At 49.5% G+C, this 23,306-nt stretch overlaps 1 protein-coding gene across 4 annotated transcripts in view; it reads left to right on the top strand.

The window, feature by feature from the left end:
* HDLBP (high density lipoprotein binding protein) overlaps nucleotides 1–23,306 on the top strand; it is a 933,925-nt gene that overhangs the window by 755,022 nt on the left and 155,597 nt on the right. For all 4 annotated transcript variants that reach the window (XM_085634158.1, XM_085634156.1, XM_085634157.1 and 1 more), the window contains exon 24: nucleotides 17,361–17,504. In XM_085634158.1, the coding sequence (XP_085490284.1) occupies nucleotides 17,361–17,504 (144 nt within the window). The remainder of the gene's footprint in view (nucleotides 1–17,360; nucleotides 17,505–23,306) is intronic.

Below are 23,306 nucleotides of genomic sequence, written 5' to 3'. Positions count from 1 at the left end.
TTGATTTATTATGATGTCATTATGTACCTACTGCAAATAAAAAAAATATTTAATAAAAAAAAAAAAAAAAAAAGAGATACAAGCACTTACCATTCTCCGTACCAACACAAAATTCCTACCTAAAGTCATTTCCCCTTTTCATCTAAACCAATCGGTAGAATTACCGGTATTTTTCTCGCAACCTCAAACTGTTGCAGAGAGGGCTCTACACACGCTAGATGTCAAACGAGCCTTACTTTACTATATCCAAAGAACACAACCTTTCAGAAAGACCAAACCACTATTTGTCTCTTTCTCTCCACCACACAAAGGCAACCCCATCTCAAATTCAGGGATAGCTAGGTGGATTGTAAAATGCATCCAGATTTGCTACCACAAAGCAAAACGAACGCCATCTGTTCCCCCTAAAGCCCACTCTACAAGGAAGATAGGGGCTTCTATGGCTTTCCTAGGAAACATACCACTAGATGACATCTGCAAAGCAGCGACATGGTCAACACCGCACACCTTCACAAAACATTACTGTGTAGATGTGCAAACCAAGCAGCAAGCTAGTGTGGGCCAAGCTGTACTAAAAACACTGTTCCAAACAACTGCAACGGATGCCGGTGGTCGCCGCTAGGGTTGGGTACTGCTATATAATCTATGCACAGTGTATAATCTGCAGCTCATATGCCTCGAACGGAATATGCTACTTACCAGTATGCATCTGTTCTTGGCATGTAGAGCTGCAGATTTACACACGGCTACCTGTATCTGTTCCAGACTATCTTATTTAGATACAACACACATGGGTTTCTTCACTGTCATTACTACGCTCCATCTTTCCCTGTTGGCGAAAAACAATCTGAGGATGGAGCCGAAGCCCATGCGCAGTACGATCCAAGGGAGGAGTCACCGACCTCGTGACTTACAAAGACTTTCCAAGAGGTAAAACAAACTGCAAACGTCTGGGCCCAACACCAGATGGCGATCTATGCAAAAGTGTGTTAATCTGCAGCTCTACATGCCTAGAACAGATGCATACTGGTAAGTAGCATATTCCTTTTTCAAACTTTTTCGATGCGCAAACTCTCTATAACTCTCCGGTATTGTTTCCGATCGTGTGATCCTCGACACTCATCTCAACAACTCGATTCCGGTCGTCGATGCGGGACGCTGGGCCTATCCACGCCGTTCGGGCCTACAGCTCATGGAAAGGACTCATTCAAAAAATGCCCCCAGTGTGGAGGGAAATTCCCACACAGTGACCATCACAAGGTCTGTAACCTGTGTCTCTCGCCAGAACACGATGAAAACAATTGCCAGGCCTGCGCCTCTTTTCGATCGCAAAAGACCATCCGTGGTTGCCAGGCCCGACGACTCATCATGGCGCAGAAAGCGGCTCCGGCACCAGCGGACATCTTCGAAGGCCCAGATGTCCCAGCGGAAGATTCCGAAGACCTGGAAATAGGGTCCGAAGGAGACGACTCAGACGACCACATCACTCCTGGTCAACGAGTGAGTACAACTGCCCCTACCCCATCTCCACCCAAAAGAAAGAAGGCCCTGGTCAAGACTTCGCCTGCTGGCCCCAGTCGTGACCTGAAAACATACATCAGAAGCCCCGCCCCCGGGCTCGGCTCCGAAGATCAAGGACAAGCCTTCCAGTAGCTCGGGACCAAGCAAACCGCATATTCCCATCCCGAAAGCGCCTTCGGCACCGAAGCCGGGAGAACAACCTACTCCCCCAAAAAAAATAGTCTCCGACCACTTCGACGCCGAAAGAAAAACCTTCGGATCCGAAACCAAAATCTTCGGAACCGAGAAAGATTTCTGTCTCCATAGCCAAGCCTAAGGACTCTAAAATACCGCCTAAGGCCCCGGAGCTCCAATCTCAACCCAGCTCGGACCGAAAAAGTCGGTACCAAAAGCAGTTACCCTGTAGGAAGAACTTTTGCGACTGGATCCTGTTGATCCCAAACAGAACTCCATATTGACCCCAAAACAGGACATGTGGCCTCTGTACCACACAAGAAGAGGAAGCTGAACACAACAGACACTCCTGCAGTGCCTCTGAAGAAAAGACTGTGCCACTTAACCCATAAGACCCTCTTCTCCTGTTCTTCCTGCTCCTGTTCTTCCCCCTATACCTATCGCACCTCCACAGCCTATAACACCACATACATCACAACCACAGGATGAGCATGATGATGTTGTAGGGGGACAGGGAGACAATGAACTTTTCGATTGTGATGATTATAATGACCCATTAGATCCCACAGACCCCCCCCAGATCCTCAACCATATCCAACAAAACAGTCTCCCCCAGATAACAATATTGGGTTTGGGCAGCTTGTTAATAGAGCTGCAGTTTATCATGGAGTTCACATTTATGCAGACCCTGCTAATGAGAATTTCCTCCTAGACACTTTTGAACAGTCACAAAAATCTGTACAAATACTGCCAATGCTCAAAGGAGTCATTAAACATCCCCAGACATATTCAAAGACCCAGTGAAAGCTAGAATTCTCAATCCTAGGATTGATAAGAAATACAAACCTGCCCCCGATGATCCAGCCTACATCAAAGGGCAGCTACCCCTAGACTCACTAGTAGTGTCTAACGCTAGAAAATGCACCAATTCCCAAACCTCCGGTGATGCACTGTGAGAAAGTGCCCTCTTTCTTGCATGGTATGCCCCCACTTTTGACTAAATTGCTGAATGTACTTCTACTGAGTGTACCCTGGACTCCTGCCAATCAGGTGCCCAGGGCCTATGTTCCTTCCTTGAAACACACAAACTCCCAATTGGCAAACCCTGGCCACATGTCAGCCCCTAGTAAATGGTACCCTAGGTACCCAGGGCCTTGTGACCAGGGACGACCCCTAAGGGCTGCAGCACTCCTTGTGCCACCCTTAGAGGCCCTGTACCCTTACACACACACACTGCCTTTGCAGGCTGAGTGTCTGGGTGCAGGACAAAATGAAGAGTCGACAGCCCCTGCTCTCCCGGGCCTGCAACAATGCACATCCTGGGTGAGGTGAGAAATCTCCTCCCCCAGGATGAGCAAAGGGAAGCTTCAAAGGCATGCCGCCAGTTGGAGTTTCCCCAGGCCACTGCAACCCCCCACTCTGGCGGGAAGCTTGGCCGGAAACCCCATACAAGGACAGGGGATGTGCCAGCCTGCCCACCCCACCCCTCAGGTGGGGGAGACGAGGTGAAGCACATCTCCGGGCTCTCGCCATCTTGAAGATGGGAAGCCCTGCCCAATCAGGACTAGGCTCCTGCCCCCCTCCCACAGGAGAGAGGCAGGATAGGGGGTGTACCCACCCCAGGACAGGGACCCATTGGCCCCTGGCCTTCACCTACCTTTAACGCCCCTAAATCTAGTATTTAGGGGCACCCTGAACCTTCCTTCCCCAGATTCCAGATTCCGAAACTACAAGAAGAGCAAGAAGAAAAGAAGACCTGCCCTGCAGCTGCAAAGGAGAGGGAGACACCAACTGCTTTGGCCCCAGCCCTACCGGCCTGTTGACCTCGGACTTGCTCCTGCTCCAAACCCGGCATCTCTTGTGGCCAGCAACCTCAGAAACCCCAGAGGACCTGGCTACCTTTGAACTCTGATCCCCTGGGACTCCCACGAGTAGAGGCTCTACTCAGAACCTATCTTTCACCCCTGGCAGCAGCCCGGAACCGCGATCCCAGCCCACTCTGCACTCGCCAAGCCTGGCCGGTGCCGGAGTGAACTAAACCCACGAGGACGACCCCACGGTGACTGTGACCCAGAGTCCGGCACCCAAGGACCCCCCTCGACTATCCTGAAGAAGCTTGCAGCCTCAGAACCGAGTGCCACCCCAACCGCGATCAACAAGAGGGTAAGATTTCCGACATCAAAAGGCACCCCTGCACCCGGCGCCCCACGGCCCTCTGTGCCCAATCCCGGGGTACCTACCTATCCTCCAACTACCCAACTTACCCCTCGAAGTGGTGGTGGCACCCGAAGAGTCCTCGACCCCGAGCCTGCAGTCTTTTTCCAAACCGGAGATTTCCCATAGAAATCAATTGAGCGCCGACGGCTCAAAAGCACCCTGCAGCCAGCCGCCCGATTGGCCCTGGCAGTGAAAACTCTACTCTAACCTACTTCCCCACTTGCCCTGAGTAAGTGACCAGGAGCTCAGCTCCCACAGCCGCGTGGCTTGCCCGACAGCAGCCACCAACCCAGGCCCCCCTATCCCTCATAGGATAACATTGGGCCTAGCTCTCTCTGCACCTGGCCGTCCTGAAACCGCTGAGGGTGAACTGACTGTACCTACCTGATACTGGGAGACCCCGGAGTCTATGCCCAGAACTTCAACTCTGCCAGTCGAGAACTTACCCTTAAACCGCTAACTTCATTTTCCTCATAGGGTAACATTGACTGGCTTCTTCTTGGAAATTCTTCTAAGTGTGAACTTTTCAAAACTCAAAATATTCACCAAAAATCAGCCGAGTACCAAAAACGAATTTACTCACCTGCTCTTAGGTGAGCTCCCAGTGCTGGATCTTGGTGCCCAGCACTGACTCTGAAAAGTACCCACAACTATACTTACCTTTAACTCCTTTTTCTTCCATAGGAAACAATTGACTGCTTTTCTGTGAAATTTCTTCTAAGTGTTGATTTCTGCAATTTCTAAATATTCCTCAAAAATCGTATAACATCTGAAAACGTAATTACTTACCTGTTTTGGATAAATGTCCCAGTACTGAGTCTAGCCACCCAGTACCGGATTACAAAAGTAACGATAACCTACTGTACCTGCAACCTATATTTACTTCCATAGGGAATCATTGATTGTTTGCTTTGAAATATTTTCTAAGTGCTCACTTTTGAAATAGCTAAATATTAGTTAAAAATCACTACAGTACCAAAGTCGACTTTCAAAAGCTGATTCTGAGAACTGACCCAGGACTGGATCCAAGCCTGGAATTACAAAAGTAATCTAAAAAGTAATCTGTTGCATATATAATTTGAATTTAGCATTGAGCTCAATGTATTGTGTTTAGAAATAGAGTTGCCTACTGCAACTATTTGTAACTGTTTACTAAAAAGTCTGTTGCATATACAAAAGTATTTTTATGAAACATCTCCTGTCGAGAAAGTATATTTTAATTCCAAGTGTTGGTTCTAAAATAAAACAAGCATATATATTTTTTATATACAAACCATTGGCCTAGAGTTCAGTTATTGAGTGTGTGGAACTATTTGCTGACTGAGTGTGTACAACAAATGCTTTACTCTGTCCTCTGATACTGCCTTACTGCTCGACCAGGCTACCACTTTGGAGAGTAAGGTCATATCTAACTTTAACCTCTGTTAAACCCTTGGGGTCTGTGGACTCTCTACACCCTGTACCTATTAAGGAACAGTATATTTTGTTTTATTTTAGAACCAACAATAGGTATAAAAATATACTTTTTACGAATGAGATTCTTTAGTTAAATACTTTGCAATAAGCAATTGACTTTTGAATGTAATAGTTAGTTTGTTGCAATAGGCAACACAATTAATTTCAAACACAGAATACATTGAGCTCAATGGGAATTTTAAGTTAAATGCAATTGATTACTTTAAGGATTACTTTTCTAACTCCAGGACTGGATCCTAGATTCAGTCCTGGGACAGTTCTTGGAAACAAGTGAGTAAATACGTTTTAGTTACTGTTGTGATTATTAAGCAATATTTTGGTATTTTAAAAGGTGACACTTGGAAACTTTGACAGCAAAAGCTAGGCAATGTCATCCTATGGAAGGTAAACAACGTTTACCCCGAAACTTTTTAAACGCAGGGGATCAAAACCCGGTTGTTACAACGACAGCGTTGTGATTACTGTGAGAAAGTGGCTCTGTATATACTGTTCCCTAATAGGTACAGGGTGTACAGAGTCCACAGTCCCCCAGAGGCTGATAGAGGTCAAAGTTAGGTATGACCTTATTCTCAAAAGTGGTAGCTTGGTCGAGCAGTAAGGCAGTACCAGAGGACAGTGTAAAGCATTTATTGTACACACTCAGTCAGCAAATGGTTTCACACACTCAATAACTGAACTCTAGGCCAATGATTTGTATATATAAAATATATGCTGGTTTTATTTTTAGAACCACAAAGGGGGTAAAAATATACTTTCTCAGAATGAGAGGTTGAATATAAATACTTTTGTTTCAAGCAATAAATTTGTGTAAACAGTCACAGTTGGTTGCAATAAACCATCCTATTTCCTAAACATAACAATGCACTGAGCTCAATGGTAAATTCAGGTTATTTGTAATAAATTACTTTTCAGATTACTTTTGGAATTCCAGGTCTGGATCCTAGAACCAGCCTGGGGTCAGTATTCAGAATCAAGTGATGAAAGTCGACTTAATAACTGTAATGATTTTTAAATAATATTTAGCTATTTCAAAAGTTAGCACTTAGAAAATATTTCACAGAAAACAGTCAATGGATCTCTATGGCAAGAAATTCAAATTGCAGGTAGAGTACTTTATCGTTACTTTAGTAATCCAGGACTGGGTGCCTAGACCCAGGACTGGGGTCCTTATCAAAAGCAGGTAAGTAATTTCGTTTGCAGAAATGGTACGATTTTAAAAGAATATTTCAAATTTGCAAAAGTAGACACTTAGAAGAAATTTCACAGAAAAGCAGACAATGGTTTCCTATGGGAGAAAAATGAGTTAGAAGTAAGTATAGTTGTGAACACTTTTCAGAGTCAGGGCTGGGCACCAAGATCCAGCACTGGGAGCTCACCTCGGAGCAGGTGAGTAAATTCGTTTTTGTCACTTGGCTGATTTTTGGTGAATTTTTGCAGTTTTGAAAAGTTCACACTTAGAAGATTTTTGAAGAAAAAGCCAGTCAATGTTACCCTATGAGGAAAATGAAGTTAGCGGTTTAAGGGTAAGTACTCGACTGGTAGTGTTGAAATTCCGGGCATGGACTCAGGGGTCCCCCAGTGTCAGGTAGGTACAGTTGGTTCACCCTCAGCGGTTTCAGGACGGCCGGGTGCAGAGAGAGTTGGGCCCAATGTTATCCTATGAGGGATAGGGGGGCCTTGGTTGGTGGCTGCTGTCTGGCAAGCCACGCGGCTGTGGGAGCTGGGCTCCTGGTCACTTACTCAGGGCAAGTGGGGAAGTAGGTTAGTGTAGAGAGGGCACTGCCAGGGCCACTCGGGCGGCTGGGTGCAGGGTGCTTTTGAGCCTTAGGGCGCTCAATGGAAGTCAATGGGAATGTTCCGGTTTGGAAAGAGGCTGCAGGCTCGGGGACGAGGATGTTTCAGGTGCCACCACCACTTCGAGAGGTAAGTTGGGTAGTTGTAGGTTAGGTGGGTACCCCGAGATTGGGCACAGGGGGTCGCAGGGCGCCGGGTGCAGGGGTGCCTTTTGACGTCGGGAATCTTACCCTCTGGTTGATCGCGGCTGGGGTGGCACTTGGTTCTGAGGCTGCAGGCTTCTTCCGGGATGTCGAGCGGGGTCCTTGGGTGCCGGACTCTGGGTCACAGTCGCCGTGGGGTCGTCCTCTGGGTCTTTGTCCACTCCGGCACTGGCCAGGCTTGGCTGGTGCAGAGTGTGTTGGGTCCGCGGTCCCGGGCTGGTGCCAGGGATAGCAAGTAGGTTTCTTGAGTAGAGCCTCTACTCGTGGGAGTCCCAGGGGCTTAGAGCTAAAAGGTAGCCAGGTCCTCCGGGGTTGGTGAGGTTGCTGGCCACGTGGGATGCCGCGCTGGTGCAGGTTCGAGAGTCGACAGGCCGGTAGGGCTGGGGCCAAAGCAGTTGGTGTCTTATTCTCTTTTTAGCAGCTGCAGGGCAGGTCTTTGTTTTTCTTGCTCTTCTTGTCGTTTTTCTATCTGGAATCTAAGGAAGGAAGGTTCAGGGGGCCCCTAAATACTAGATTTAGGGGCGTTACAGGTAGGTGAAGGCCAGGGACCAATGGGTCCTTGTCCTGGGGTGGGTACACCCCCTATCCTGCCTCTCTCCTGTGGGAGGGGGGCAGTAGCCTAATCCTGATAGGGTAGGGCTTCCCATCTTCAAGATGGCGAGAGCCCGGAGATGTGCTTCACCTCGCCTCCCCCACCTGAGGGGTGGGGTGGGCAGGCTGGCACATCCCCTGTCCTTGTATGGGGTTTCCGGCCAAGCTTCCCGCCAGAGTGGGGGGTTGCAGTGGCCTGGGGAAACTCCAACTGGCGGCATGCCTTTGAAGCTTCCCTTTGCTCATCCTGGGGGAGGAGATTTCTCACCTCACCCAGGATGTGCATTGTTGCAGGCCCGGGAGAGCAGGGGCTCTCCCACCCAGGGGTCCAGCAACGTGTCTGCTGTGTGGCAGCCTGGGCAGCCTCAGAGCAGACGTGGATTGCAAGTTAGCTGTAAGGGGGCATCTTCTAAGATGCCCTCTGGGGTGCTTAGTACATTAAATCCTGCACTGGCATCAGTGTGGGTTCAATGTGCTGAGAAGTTTGATACCAAACTTCCCAGGCTTCAGTGTTGCCAATATGGTGCTGTGGAGCTCGTGTTTGACAAGCTCTCAGCACCATGTATTCTTAAATGACAGCACTGTACTTACAGTGCCCAGGAATGGACCCGGGTACTGTAGGGGCACAGGGCTCCTGCTCCTGTGCCCACACCATAGGCGTAATGCACCCAGCTAGAGGGGTGGCTGACATATGCCTTGGCAGTGTAGGTGATGGGCATGGTACACAGGGATGTGTGCCATGTCGACTCTTTGTTTTGTCCTGCACCCAGACACTCAGCCTGCAGGGGCAGTGTGTGTGTGTAAGGGTACAGGGCCTCTAAGGGTGGCACAATGAGTGCTGCAGCCCTTAGAGGCCTTCCCTGGTCACAAGGCCCTGGGTACCTAGGGTACCATTTACTAGGGGCTGACATGTGGCTAGGGTTTGCCAATTTGGAGTTTGTGTGGTTTAAGGAAGGAACATAGGCCCTGGGCACCTGATTGGCAGGAACCCAGGGTACACTCAATCGAAGTACATTCAGCAATTTAGCAAAAAGTGGGGGCATACCATGCAAGAAAGATGGCACTTTCTCACAATTACGCATACCATTACTCCACAAGTCGGAACAACTTGGGGGGGGGGGGGGGATTTGTTGGATTTAAAATCCAACACCTTCCCTAGTCTCCGCACAGACTGTAGTTGGAATAGTAAATTATACTATTCCAACATCCAGTGCCCCAATCCCCCCCCAGTCGTTCCGACTTGTGGAGTAATGGTATGCGGAATCACAATGCGGTCGGTGTAACAACCGCGTTGTAATTCCCTGTGGGATAAAGGGCTGCGGAATAACATAATACATTCCCTATGGAAGGAAATTCAAGTTGCAGGTAAAGTATGTTCTTGTTACTTTTGTAATCCAGTGCTGAGCTCCTAGGCTCAGTACTGGGACATCTATCTAACACAGGTAAGTAATTAAGTTTTCACAGTTGGTACGATTTTTAAAGAATATTTGTAGTTTGCAAAAATCGACATTTAGAAGAAATTTCACAGAAAAACAGTCAATGGTTTCCTATGGGAGAAAATTGAGTTAGCGGTAAGTATGCTTGTAATTACTTTTCAGGGTCAGTGCTGGGCACCAAGATCCAGCACTGGGCACTCTCCTAATAGCAGGTGAGTATGTTCGATTTCGTTACTCGGTTGATTTTAGGTGAATATTTTAAAGTTTAGAAACTCCACACTTAAAAGAATTTTCAAGTGAAACCAGCCAATGTTACCCTATGGAAGAAACGTGAGTTATCGGGTTTTGGGTAAGTACTCGACTGGCAGAGTTAAGGTTCTGGGCACAGACTCTGGGGTCTACTAGGGTCAGGTAAGTACAGTTATTACACCCTCAGCGGCACAGTGGCAGCCGGATGCAGTGTGAGTTAGGCCCAATGTTATCCTATGGAAGGCAGGGGGCCCTTGGTTGGTGGCTGCTGACTGGCAAATGGGGAAGTAGCTGTGAGAAAGTGCCATCTTTCTTGCATGGTATGTCCCCACTTTTTGCTGAATTGCTGAATGTACTTTGACTGAGTGTGCCCTGGACTCCTGCCAATCAGGTGCCCAGGGCCTATGTTCCTTCCCTAAAAACACAAAACACAAATTGGCAAACCCTGGCCACATGTCAGCCCCTGGTAAATGGTACCCTAGGTACCCAGGGCCTTGTGACCAGGGAAGGCCTCTTAAGGGCTGCAGCACTCATTGTGCCACCCTCAGAGGCCCTGTACCCTTACACACACACTGCCCTTGCAGGCTGAGTGTCTGGGTGCAAGACAAAAACAAAGTCGACATGGCACACCTCCCTGTGTGCCATGCCCATCACCTAAACTGCCATGGCATACATCAGCCACCACTCTAGCTGGGTGCCCTATGCCAATGGTGTGGGCACAGGAGCAGGAGCCATGTGCCCCTACAGTACCCAGGTCCATTCCTGGGCACTGTAAGTGCAGTGCTGCCATTTAAGAGTACATGGTGCTGAGAGCTCGTCAAACAAGAACTCCACTGCACCATAATGGCAACACTGAAGACTGAGAAGTTTGGTATCAAACTTCTCAGCACATTAAACCCACACTGATGCCAGTGTGTGATTTAATGTACCAAGCACCCCAGAGGGCATCTTAGAGATGCCCCCTCAAACCTAACCTACAATCCAAGTCTGTTCTGAGGCTGCCTAGGCTGCCACACAGCAGACATGTTGCTGGACCCCTGGGTAGGTGAGGCCCTGCTCTCCTGGGCCTGCAACAATGCACATCCTGGGCGAGGTGCTAAATCTCCTCCCCCAGGATGGGCAGGGGGAAGCTTCAAAGGCATGCTGCCTCTGTGAGCTTCCTCAGGCCACTGCAACCCCCCACTCTGGCGGGAAGCTTGGCCGGAAACCCCAAATAAGGACAGGGGATGTGCCAGCCTGCCAACCCCACCCCTCAGGTGGGGGAGGTGAGGTGAAGCACATCTCCGGGCTCTCGCCATCTTGAAGATGGGAAGCCCTGCCCTATCAGGACTAGGCTACTGCCCCCCTCCCACAGGAGAGAGGCAGGATAGGGGGTGTGCCCACCCTAGGACAGGGACCCATATGTACCTGCCCTTCACCTACCTGTAACGCCCCTAAATCTAGTATTTAGGGGCACCCTGAACCTTCCTTCCCCAGATTCCAAAATCCGAAGAAGAGCTAGAAGAAAGACATGCCCTGCTGCTGCTAAGAGGAAGACACCAACTGCTTTGGCCCCAGCCCTACCGGCCTGTCGACCCTCGAACCTGCTCCAACCCGCTATCACTTGTGGCCAGCAACCTCACAAACCCTGGAGGACCTGGCTACCTTTTGGCTCTAAGCCCCTGGGACTCCCATGAGTAGAGGCTCTACTCGAAACCTATCTCTAACCCCTGGCAGCAGCCCGGAACCGCGAACCCAGCACACTCTGCACCAGCCGAGCCTGGCCAGTGCCGGAGTGAACAAAGACCCTGAGGACGACCCCACGGCGACTGTAACCCCGAGTCCGGCACCCAAGGACCTCCCTCGACACTCCTGAAGAAGCCTGCAGCCTCAGAACCAGGTGCCCCCCCAACCGCGATCAACCAGAGGGTAGGATTTCCCGACCCCAAAAGGCACCCCTGCACGCGGCGCCCTGCGGCCCCCTGTGCCCAATCCCGGGGTACCCACCTAACCTACAACTACCCAACTTACCTCTCGAAGTGGTGGTGGCACCTGAAGAGTCCTCGTCCCCGAGCTTGCAGTCTTTTTCCTAACCGGAGATTTCCTATTGACATCCATTGAGCGCCCGAAGGCTCAAAAGCGCACTGCACCCAGCCGCCCGAGTGGCCCTGGCAGTGAAAACTCTACTCCTTCTTACTTCCCCACTTGCCCTGAGTAAGTGACCTGGAGCCCAGCTCCCACAGCCGCGTGGCTTGCCAGTCAGCAGCCACCAAACAAGGCCCCCCTATCCCTCATAGGATAACATTGGGCCTAACTCTCTCTGCACCCTGCTGCCCTAGAGCTGCTGAGGGTGAACCAACTGTACCTACCTGACCCTGGGAGACCCCTGAGTCTGTGCCCAGAACCTCAACTCTGCGAGTCGAGTACTTACCCTTAAACCGCACTCTATTTTCCTCATAGGGCAACATTGGCTGGCTTTTTCCTGAAATTTCTTCTAAGTGTGGACTTTTCAAATCTTCAAATATTCACCAAAAATCAGCCGAGTGACAAAAACGAATTTACTCACCTGTTCCTAGGTGAACTCCCAGTGCTGGATCTTGATGCCCAGCCCAGACTCTGAAAAATCTCTACAACTGTACTTACCCTTAACTCCATTTTCTTCCATAGGAAACCATTGACTGTTTTTCTGTGAAATTTCTTCTAAGTGTCGATTTCTGCAATATTTAAATATTCTTCAAAAATCGTAGAATATCTGAAAATGTAATTGCTTACCTGTTTTGGATAAAGGTCCCAGTACTGAGTCTAGGCACCCAGTACTGGATTACAAAAGTAACAAGAACATACTGTACCTGTAACCTGCATTTTCTTCCATAGGGAATCATTGATTGTTTTCTCTGAAATATTTCTAAGTGTCAACTTTTAAAATAGCTAAATATTAGTTGAAAATCATTACAGTACTTAAGTCGACTTTCCTCACTTGATTCTGAGTACTGACCCAGGACTGAATCTAGGATCCAGTCCTGGAATTCCAAAAGTAATCTAAAAGGTAATTTGTTGCAAATAACTTGAATTTACCATTGAGCTCAATGTATTGTTGTGTTTAAAAATAGAGTTGCCAACTGCAACCTCTTGTAACTGTTTACTAAAATCTATTGCATATTGCAAAAGTATTTATATGAAACATCTACTGTTGAGAAAGTATATTTTAACTCCACGTGTTGGTTCTAAAATAAAACAAGCATATATTTTTTATATATAAACCATTGGCCTGGAGTTCAGTTATTGAGTGTGTGAGACCATTTGCTGGCTGAGTGTGTGCAACAAATGCTTTACACTGTCCTCTGGTACTGCCTTACTGCTCGACCAAGCTACCACTTCAGAGAGTAAGGTTATACCTAACTTTAACCTCCGTCAAACCCTGGGGGACTGTGGACTCTGTACATCCTGTACCTATTAAGGAACAGTATATACAGAGCCACTTTCTCACAATCAGCAGCTAGATGTCTCTCTCAGATGGACAAGTTACTTATCTTCGGTAACGTCTTATTTGGTAGATACATGATCTAGCTGCAGTTTCCTTACACATCCACCCATCCTCCCTGCACTGTGGAATTGTTTTTAGTGTTAGATGTTACCCTTCAAGGCCCAGCTGTTCTTGTTAACACACCATGGTCAGTCACTTCATCATGGCTCTGCGCTTTTGCCGTGGAAAGTCATGGAAAGTACTGAGGTCAGAGTGGCGGTTGTATTGATGATGCGGACGTCATGCCTATGACTAACACGACGCTGACATCACGCGGAGTCTACCGACGCCACCTAACGGTGTGCAACAGTAATACTACGAAAAATCTTCCAGATCCAGCCTGATGCCTGGAAGTTCAAAGGTAAGTAATCTGCGGCTACCAGATATGGTGTTAGCGAAGGTAAGTAATTTGTCCATTAATGCAAAGTGTTTGATACTAAACACCAAAAGTTTCAGCGAAGCAGTCCTGTAGCTGGGGAGCTTCTTTTTACCAGTGTCCAGCACATGAAGTTAAAATGGCTTCCCTGTTCACTTGTAATATCTTAGAATTAAGTTAGTAATCACAATGGCATATTTGCTCATGCAGATGTTCCCACAGATGTAGTATAGTGCACTGTAGGAAGGTGGATATCTGACTATGGTTACCCCCAACTTTTTGCCTAGTGTCTAGCTGGTTTTTCGACTTAGTTGGCCTGAGATCCTGCCATTCAGGGTCTCAGGCTGTCTGCTCTCTTTAAAATGGACTCCATGTACCCTAGGTACATAACCAATTGGTAAGGATCACTTTATTGGACCCTGTACAGTGTACCCTAGGTACCCAGGGCATAGGTGTACCCTAGGCCTCCCAGGGGATAGGTGTACCCTAGGCCTCCCAGGGGCTGCAGCATGTATTATGCCACCCCTGGTCTGGCCTTCCAATCAGACACAACTGGCTGATCACTCAGCTGGGGCAAGGTCGTGTAATCACCCCTTGCTTAGATATAGTATGCCTATATCTACCCTTATATATAGACACATGTGTACCTATCAGTCACTCCTATGGCAGGCCTTAACAATCCTGGAGGCAGAGTGCTTGGTAACATGTGAGATGGTGCTCTAGCATGAGCTGAGCCTGTCTGCAGCTTTCGGAACCATGTCCTTATAGCTGTTCTATGATATAGCCTACCATATACTCTTAAAGTGCCTTATAATCTTAGACGGTTATGGTAACTATGGTTTGGCTGTATCAAAACATGTCGTGTAAGGTGTCTAACACTTTGGAATAATACCCCCATCCCATTTCTGGTGATGAGGATATTATCCCTCCCTTCTAGAGGGAGAGACATGTTAAAATCCTACTTTGCTGTTTATCTCTAACCAAAGCCTCAGCATCACAAAATGGATGCTGCTGCCACAGACACAAGTCGGACCTCCTGCTGCTGGGAGTGATCCCAGCCAGGGAGGCCTGGACAATAGGTTTCCTGCTTGGGGAGGTGCTAGCACCTCCCCAGACAGCCTTTAGTGTATTGGGGCAGGGTGGGCTGAAAGGAATGAGACATGCCTGGGGCACACAAGGTGTTCCTTGCATAGTCCAGTTCAAACCGGCGCTGGGGCACTCCAGCCCCAGCTCTGGCGCGAAACTGGACAAAGGGAAGTGGGTGTAACCACCCCCTCCCAGGTCCCACCCATAAGGCGTGACCTAGCAGGTATCCCAGCCCCCCAGATTAGTATAAGAGTGGGAGTCGGGCCTCAAGACTTGAGATTATCCTGAACCTGCAAAACTGAACAGAAACTCTGGACCTTCGACATTCGACGAAAGAAGAAGACTGAAGAATCTCCCTTGTAGCCAAGGAGTGGCTACCCTGTGCAAACAGGCACCATCAAGAGACTACCCTTTGCTTTGCCCACGTTCTACGAGGAACCGACTGCAGAGCCCGACCAGAGCCTTGACTTCCAGACTTCTCCGACCCTGATCCACATCGACAGCAAAGCTGAGATCCGTGGAGGCGACGAGCGACGTGGGACCGGCTACCTGGAAAAAGTGGCTAGTAACTTAAAGCGCAGCTTCTGAGGTACCCTCGAAGTTGTGCACAGGGGATTGAGAAGCCCCAACCCCAAGCACCATCTGCACCGAAGATCAGCCCCCCACACTCCACGAGTCCTGCGTGGGGCCCTTCTGCATTTTCCTGCTTGCCGCGTCTGTCCGGTTGCTTGCCTGCTGGCTAGTGGCCTTTGTGACGACGCTCCCTGAAATCTTCTGCGCTGGTTTGGCTCCTCCAGACTGGCTCCCGCTTCTCTGCAAAGAAGAAGCACCCCAGACCTTCCTGGTCTGCACCAGAAGCAAGTCCTTCGTTCTTCGTGGGTTCCGCTTGCCAAGGCTTGGTGAGTCCTAGTCCAACTTCGACGCCGCCGACAGCAAGAGCCTTCGTGGGACAGCTCGCCCTCCTGGTCCTGGTCGTCCTCGACGCTTCCTGGTCCTCCTGGCTGCAGCGACAAGCTTCACCTGCAATCTTCACGACATCGCCTGGTTCCTTCCTGGTTCCACGTGGTCACTGGCTAGTGACCTTGACTCTGTCCCTTCTGCTTGCAGGTTTCTTCTCTTCTTGATCCCAGCCTTGGGATCCACCGGACACTCTTCACTGACTGCCTGTCAGCATCTTTCTTCAGGCATCCATAGGAGTCGACGACGAAAACGACGCATCTTCACCCCTATGCACCCGCAGCCTGTGGGCTAGGTAACTTGGGTACTCCGGTGCTCATCAGGATAGTGACTATCCTAGTGTCTAGTTTTCAAGTCTCAACTTCCTAGCTACTCCGGAAGTGTCCTAAATCTACCGTTTTCTAAACTGTACTATCGCTATTGACTTTTACGCATTACGCGTGAGTGTTTCCACTCTGCACACGAATCCCGTGGGCCTCCCACTTCCTAACTAACGCTAGTGTAGTGTAGCCCCAGCGATTCCCTAGGCCTATTCTATTTCCGTGACAGTGGTTCTTATACCACTTACTTAGTATATGGTTTGCGTGGCCCCTAGGGCCTAACTGTATTACTTACCTGTGTGACTTAATGTATGCTTAAATAAGACTGTGTTGTACTTACCTCTAATCTCATAAAGAGTGCTGAGGGTTTGACTAGAATAAATACACTTTATTTTATATATATATATCTGTTGTGGTGTCCTTTCATTTGGTATTCAAGGGATTATATATGGTATCACAGCTGGCTTCACATGCCATTCAGAGTTTAGCCTAAGACTGCTCTTGTCCATGCTACCACTAGGATAGCTGGTCTATAAGGTTGACTTTACAACCAATCACCATAAGGGTATTTGGACTGATATAAGGTGTACACTAGAACTAGTGACATCATACATCAGGCCAACTTCTCACATGCACCTTGCCTTAGAACTGTAAACCTTGTTGTAGGCTGGCTTACCTGTACTGCATGCAGTGTCTGCAGGCATGGCACACAGGACTGTGTGCCATGTCGTGTTTTCACTTTACCTGCACCATGGCTCACAGCCTGCGATGGCAGTTTGCATGTTGGTGCTGAGGGGCTTCTCAGGGTGCGCAAAAGGGTGGTACAAAATTCATGCTGCATCCCTTAGAGCGGTACAAAAGGGGGTGGTGATGGACGGAGCATCAGAACCAATCAAACACTCACACCCAGTCAACAGATCTGGGTTTGATCCATCACCGTTCTTTAGCCCACTCTGCCACCCCAGTTCAGACATGGCCATATGCAAATCAGTCTGACCCTGTGCCTCACGGGAACAGTCCAGCCCGAACTGCCAAACCATGCCTTCCCTGGACCGGAAACAAGCTTCCCTTAGAGACCCTCCTTAGCTACTCTGCCCTAGGGACCAGTGTTACCATTTACTAGGGACTGAGAGGAGGTGCTAAACATATTGCCAAATGAGGAGCAATTGTAAAGTTTAAGGAAAGAGACCTGGCACTGGAGACCTGGAATGCAGGACCCCAGTGCACTCGTCAGAATTGCATCAGAACCCAGTCAAAAAGTGGGGGTGACCATGTCAAAAAGGGGCACTTTTCTACAGTTATTTTTACCGAAACAAAGGTGGAGGTGTATATGTAAAGAAGGGAAAAAATAGACTAGGATTTTCTGGTCTAAATAATTTGTAAGATAGAGTCCCAGGGCAAGACTGTTGATTTTACTAATGATTAACTTTTATTTTCTCACCCAACAAAATGTTTCAGGCGTTGAGGAGTTTCAAGCTTGTCATCTCTGTGGATCCAAAGCATCATCCGAAGATCATTGGACGTAAGGGAGCTGTAATAACCCAGATTCGCACAGATCATGAAGTCAACATCCAGTTTCCTGATAAAAACGATGAGAGCCAGGTGAGGATTCAAGAAGGGGATAGATTGATTCTTGGGGTGAGTAAATCGCACACACACAAGTATGGTCAAGGAATGTATGCTGTAGATACACATGCTTTGCATACTCCTGCCATCTAGTGTTGTGTCCCGATGTTTGCAAGTTGTTTTTCTTCGAAGAAGTCTTTCCCAGTTACGAAGTAAGGTGACTCCTCTTTTCGGTGATAGTGTGCATGGGCATATCTGCATTATTAAATTGTTTTCTTTCCGCCATCGGGTTCAGACGTGTATTGCTGCACTCCGGTTCGAAACCATTCTTTGGGTTCACCCGACCCTCGATGGTATTATCGTACGTGTTTCAGTGTTCTCCACTGAAAAAGTGCCATCTTTCTTGCATGGTATGCCCCCACTTTTTGCTGAATTGCTGATGTACTTTGTGTGCCCTAGGCTCCTGCTAATCAGGTACCCAGGGCCTATGTTCCTTCCCTAAAACTGCATGAAACCTAAAACCCAATTGGCATCACTGGCCACATATCAGCCCCTGGTAAATGGTACCCTAGGTACCCAGGGCCTTGTGACAGGGAAGGCCCCTAAGGGCTGCGGCACTTATTGTGCCACCCTTAGGGGCCTTGTACCCTGACACACACACACACACTGCCACGTGTCTGGGTGCAGAACAAAACAGTCGACATAGCACACATCCCTGTGTGCCATGCCCACAACACACACTGCCCTGGCACACCTCAGTCACCCTTCTAGCTGGGTACCCTATGCTAGTGGTGTGGGTAAAAGTGCATGAGCCCTGTATCCCTACAGTACCCAGGTCCATTCCTGGGCACTGTAACTGCAGTGCTGCCATTAAGAGTATATGGTGCTGGGAGGTCGTCAACACGAACTCCACAGCACCATGATGGCAACACTGAAGACTGAGAAGTTTGATATCAAACTTCTCAGCACATTAAACCCACACTGACGCCAGTGTGGGATTTAATGTACAGTTGCCTCCTGAACCTAACCTACATTCCACGTCCTGTCTGATGGGCTGCCTAGGCTGCCACACAGCAGACATGTTGCTGGACCCCTGGGTAGAGAGCCATCCGCTCTCCTGGGCCTGCAACAATGCACATTCTGGGCGAGGTGCTAGGTCTCCTCCAGGATGGGCAGGGGAAGCTTCAAAGGCATGCCGCCTTTGTGAGCTTCTCCAGGCCACTTGCTGTACTCAGCAACCGGCCCCCACCGGTTCTGACCCCCCACTCTGGCGTGAAACCCCAAGGAAGGAAAGGGGGTGTGCCAGCCTCTGCCAACCCCACCCCTCAGGTGAGGGAGGCGAGAGGTGAAGCTCATCCCCGGGCTCTCGCCATCTTGAAGATGAGGAGCCCTGCCCAATCAGGACTAGGCTACTGCCCCCTCCCACAGGAGAGTGGCAGGATAGGGTGGGTACACATCCCATGGAAGGGACCACTTGGTTCCTGCCCTTGACCTACCTGTAACGCTCCTAAATTTAGTAGTTAGGGTGTGAGAAAGTGGGTTTCTGTTGCAGTAACCCCCCCCTTTTTTGCCTAATAGCTGATGCACTTTTCCTTGTTGTGCCCTGGGCTCCTGCCAATCAGGTGCCCAGGGCCTGTGTTCCTTCCCTAAAATACAAACTCCCAATTGGCAAACCCTGGCCACATGTCAGCCCCTAGTAAATGGTACCCTAGGTACCCAGGGCCTTGTGACCAGGGAAGGCCTCTAAGGGCTGCAGCACTCATTGTGCCACCCTTAGAGGCCCTGTACCCTTACACACACACACACACTGCCTTTGCAGGCTGAGTGTCTGGGCGCAGGACAAAACAAAGAGTCGACATGGCACACCTCTCTGTGTGCCATGCCCATCACCTACACTGCCAAGGCATATGTCAGCCACCCCTCTGGCTGGGTGCCTTATGCCTATGGTGTGGGCACAGGAGCAGGAGCCCTGTGCCCCTACAGTACCCAGGTCCATTCCTGGGCACTGTAAGTACCGTGCTGCCATTTACAAGTACATGGTGCTGTGGAGCTCGTCAAACACGAGCTCCACAGCACCATAATGGCAACACTGAAGACTGGGAAGTTTGGTATCAAACTTCTCAGCACATTAAACCAACACTGATGCCAGTGTGGGATTTAATGTACTAAGCACCCCAGAGGGCATCTTAGAGATGCCCCCTTACAGCTAACCTACAATCCACGTCTGCTCTGAGGCTGCCCAGGCTGCCACACAGCAGACACGTTGCTGGACCCCTGGGTGGGAGAGCCCCTGCTCTCCCGGGCCTGCAACAATGCACATCCTGGGTGAGGTGAGAAATCTCCTCCCCCAGGATGAGCAAAGGGAAGCTTCAAAGGCATGCCGCCTCTAGGAGTTTCCCCAGGCCACTGCAACCCCCCACTCTGGCGGGAAGCTTGGCCGGAAACCCCATACAAGGACAGGGGATGTGCCAGCCGGCCCACCCCACCCCTCAGGTGGGGGAGGCGAGGTGAAGCACATCTCCGGGCTCTCGCCATCTTGAAGATGGGAGGCCCTACCCTATCAGGATCAGGCTACTGCCCCCCTCCCACAGGAGAGAGGCAAGATAGGGGGTGTACCCACCCCAGGACAAGGACCCATTGGTCCCTGGCCTTCACCTACCTGTAACGCCCCTAAATCTAGTATTTAGGGGCCCCCTGAACCTTCCTTCCCCAGATCCCAGATTCGAAACTACAAGAAGAGCAAGAAGAACAAAGACCTGCCCAGCAGCTGCTAAGAGGAAGACATCAACTGCTTTGGCCCCAGCCCTACCGGCCTGTCGACCCTCGAACCTTTTCCTGCTCCAGCGCGGCATCTCTCGTGGCCAGCAACCTCACAAACCCCGGAGGACCTGGCTACCTTTGATCTCTGATTCCCTGGGACTCCCATGAGTAGAGGCTCTACTCAGAAACCTATCTCTAACCCCTGGCAGCAGCCCGGAACCGCGAACCCAGCACACTCTGCACCAGCCAAGCCTGGCCAGTGCCGGAGTGGACAAAGACCCTGAGGACGACCCCACGGCGACTGTGACCCCGAGTCCGGCACCCAAGGACCCCCCTCGACACTCCTGAAGAAGCCTGCAGCCTCAGAACCAGGTGCCCCCCCAACCGCGACACCAAAAGGCACCCCTGCACGCGGCGCCCTGCGGCCCCCTGTGCCCAATCCTGGGGTACCCACCTAACCTACAACTACCCAACTTACCTCTCGAAGTGGTGGTGGCACCTGAAGCATCCTCGTCCCCGAGCTTGCAGCCTTTTTCCAAACCGGAACATTCCCATTGATTTCCATTGAGCGCCCGACGGTTCAAAAGCACCCTGCACCCCGCCGCCCGAGTGGTCCTGGCAGTGCACTCTCTACACTAACCTACTTCCCCACTTGCCCTGAGTAAGTGACCAGGAGCCCAGCTCCACAGCCGCGTGGCTTGCCAGACAGCAGCCACCAATCAAGGCCCCCCTATCCCTCATAGGATAACATTGGGCCTAACTCTCTCTGCACCCGGCCGTCCTGAAACCGCTGAGGGTGAACCAACTGTACCTACCTGACACTGGGGGACCCCTGAGTCTATGCCCGGAATTTCAACTCTGCCAGTCGAGTACTTACCCTTAAACCGCTAACTTCATTTTCCTCATAGGGTAACATTGACTGGCTTTTTCTTCAAAAATCTTCTAAGTGTGAACTTTTCAAAACTGCAGATATTCACCAAAAATCAGCCAAGTGACAAAAACGAATGTACTCACCTGCTCCTAGGTGAGCTCCCAGTGCTGGATCTTGGTGCCCAGCCCTGACTCTGAAAAGTGTCCACAACTATACTTACCTCTAACTCATTTTTCTCCCATAGGAAACCATTGTCTGCTTTTCTGTGAAATTTCTTCTAAGTGTCTATTTTTGCAAATTTGAAATATTCTTTTAAAATCGTACCATTTCTGCAAACGAAATTACTTACCTGTTTTTGATAAGGACCCCAGTCCTGGGTCTAGGTACCCAGTCCTGGATTACTAAAGTAACGATAAAGTACTCTACCTGCAATTTGAATTTCTTGCCATAGAGATCCATTGAATGTTTTCTTTGAAATATTTTCTAAGTGCTAACTTTTGAAATAGCTAAATATTATTTAAAAATCATTACAGTTATTAAGTCGACTTTCATCACTTGATTCTGAATACTGACCCAGGGCTGGATCTAGGAGCCAGACCTGGAATTCCAAAAGTAATCTGAAAAGTAATTTATTAAAAATAACCTGAATTTACCATTGAGCTCAATGCATTGTTATGTTTAGGAAATAGGATTGTTTATTGCAACCAACTGTGACTGTTTACAAAAATGTATTGCTTAAGACAAAAGTATTTATATTCAACCTCTCATTCTGAGAAAGTATATTTTTATCCCCTTTGTGGTTCTAAAAATAAAACAAGCATATATTTTATATATATAAACCATTGGCCTAGAGTTCAGTTATTGAGTGTGTGAAACCATTTGCTGACTGAGTGTGTACAATAAATGCTTTACACTGTCCTCTGGTACTGCCTTACTGCTCGACCAAGCTACCACTTTTGAGAGTAAGGTCATACCTAACTTTGACCTCTATCAGCCTCTGGGGGACTGTGGACTCTGTACACCCTGTACCTATTAGGGAACAGTATATACAGAGCCACTTTCTCACATAGGGGCACCCTGAACCTTCCTTCCTCAGATCCCGATTCCGAAACAAGCAAGAATAACCAGAAGAAAGAAGACCTCCCGTGCAGCTGCTAACAAGAGGAAGACACCAACTGACTTGGCCCCAGCCCTACAGGCCTGTTGACCCTCGAAACTGCTCCTGCTGAAACCCGGCATCTCCAGTGGTCAGCAACCTCAAAAACCCCGGAGGACCTGACTGCCTTGTGACATTAAAAAGACTGGGACTCCCATGAGCAGTGGTACTGCTCAAAGCAAGTAACAAGCCCCTGGTGCCAACCAGGAACCGCGACTCCTGCACACGCCAAGCCTGGCTTGTGCCGTAATGGACAAAGACCACAAAGACGTCCCCCCGGCAACTGTGACCCCGAATCCAGCACCCAAGGACCCACCTTGACGCTCCTGACGACACCTGCAGCCTCGGAACCAGCGACCCCTCCAACCTCGACCAGCTGAGGGTAAGACTTCCTGACGCGAAAAGACACCCCTGCGCCCTCCGGCCCCCTGTGCCCAGCTTCCCAATTTACATCTCGAAGTGGTGGTCGCACCTGAAGAATCTTCGTCCCCGAGCTTGCAGCCTTTGTTAGTCACTGAGCTTCTCCATTGAAATCCATTGAGCGCCCGACGGCTCAAAAGCACCCTGCACCCAGCTGCCCGAGTGCCCCTGGGAGTGCAACCACTGTCCTATTTTTCTTCCCCACTCGCCCTGAGCAAGTGACCAGGAGCCCAGCTCCCACAGCCGCGTGGCCTGCCTGCTAGCAGCCACCAACCAAAGGCCCCCTGCCCACCATAGGATAACATTGGGCCTAACCCTCTCTGCACCTGGCTGCCCCTGTGCCGCTCGGTGTAACAACTGTACCTACCTGACCCTGGGAGACCCCCGAGTCTATGCCCAGAACCTTAACTCTGCCAGTCGAGTACTTACCCAAAAGCCGATAACTGACTGTTCGAGGCATATGAGCTGCAGATTGTACACTTAGCAAAGCAATATCTCGGGGCCACTATAGACACCTCCAAGGGTATTGCCTATCCAAACTCAGCCAGAATCACAAGCATTCAAGCCTTACGCAAAACATTCCTTCCTCAACACTCTCTTCCAGCAAGAGTGTTTATGAAGCTCATAGGAA

Source organism: Triturus cristatus, chromosome 11 (genome assembly GCF_964204655.1).
Source record: "Triturus cristatus chromosome 11, aTriCri1.1, whole genome shotgun sequence".
Classification (NCBI taxonomy): domain Eukaryota; kingdom Metazoa; phylum Chordata; class Amphibia; order Caudata; family Salamandridae; genus Triturus; species Triturus cristatus.
Note: the sequence above shows the minus strand (reverse complement) of the source record. Positions and strands in the feature narration are given on the sequence as shown.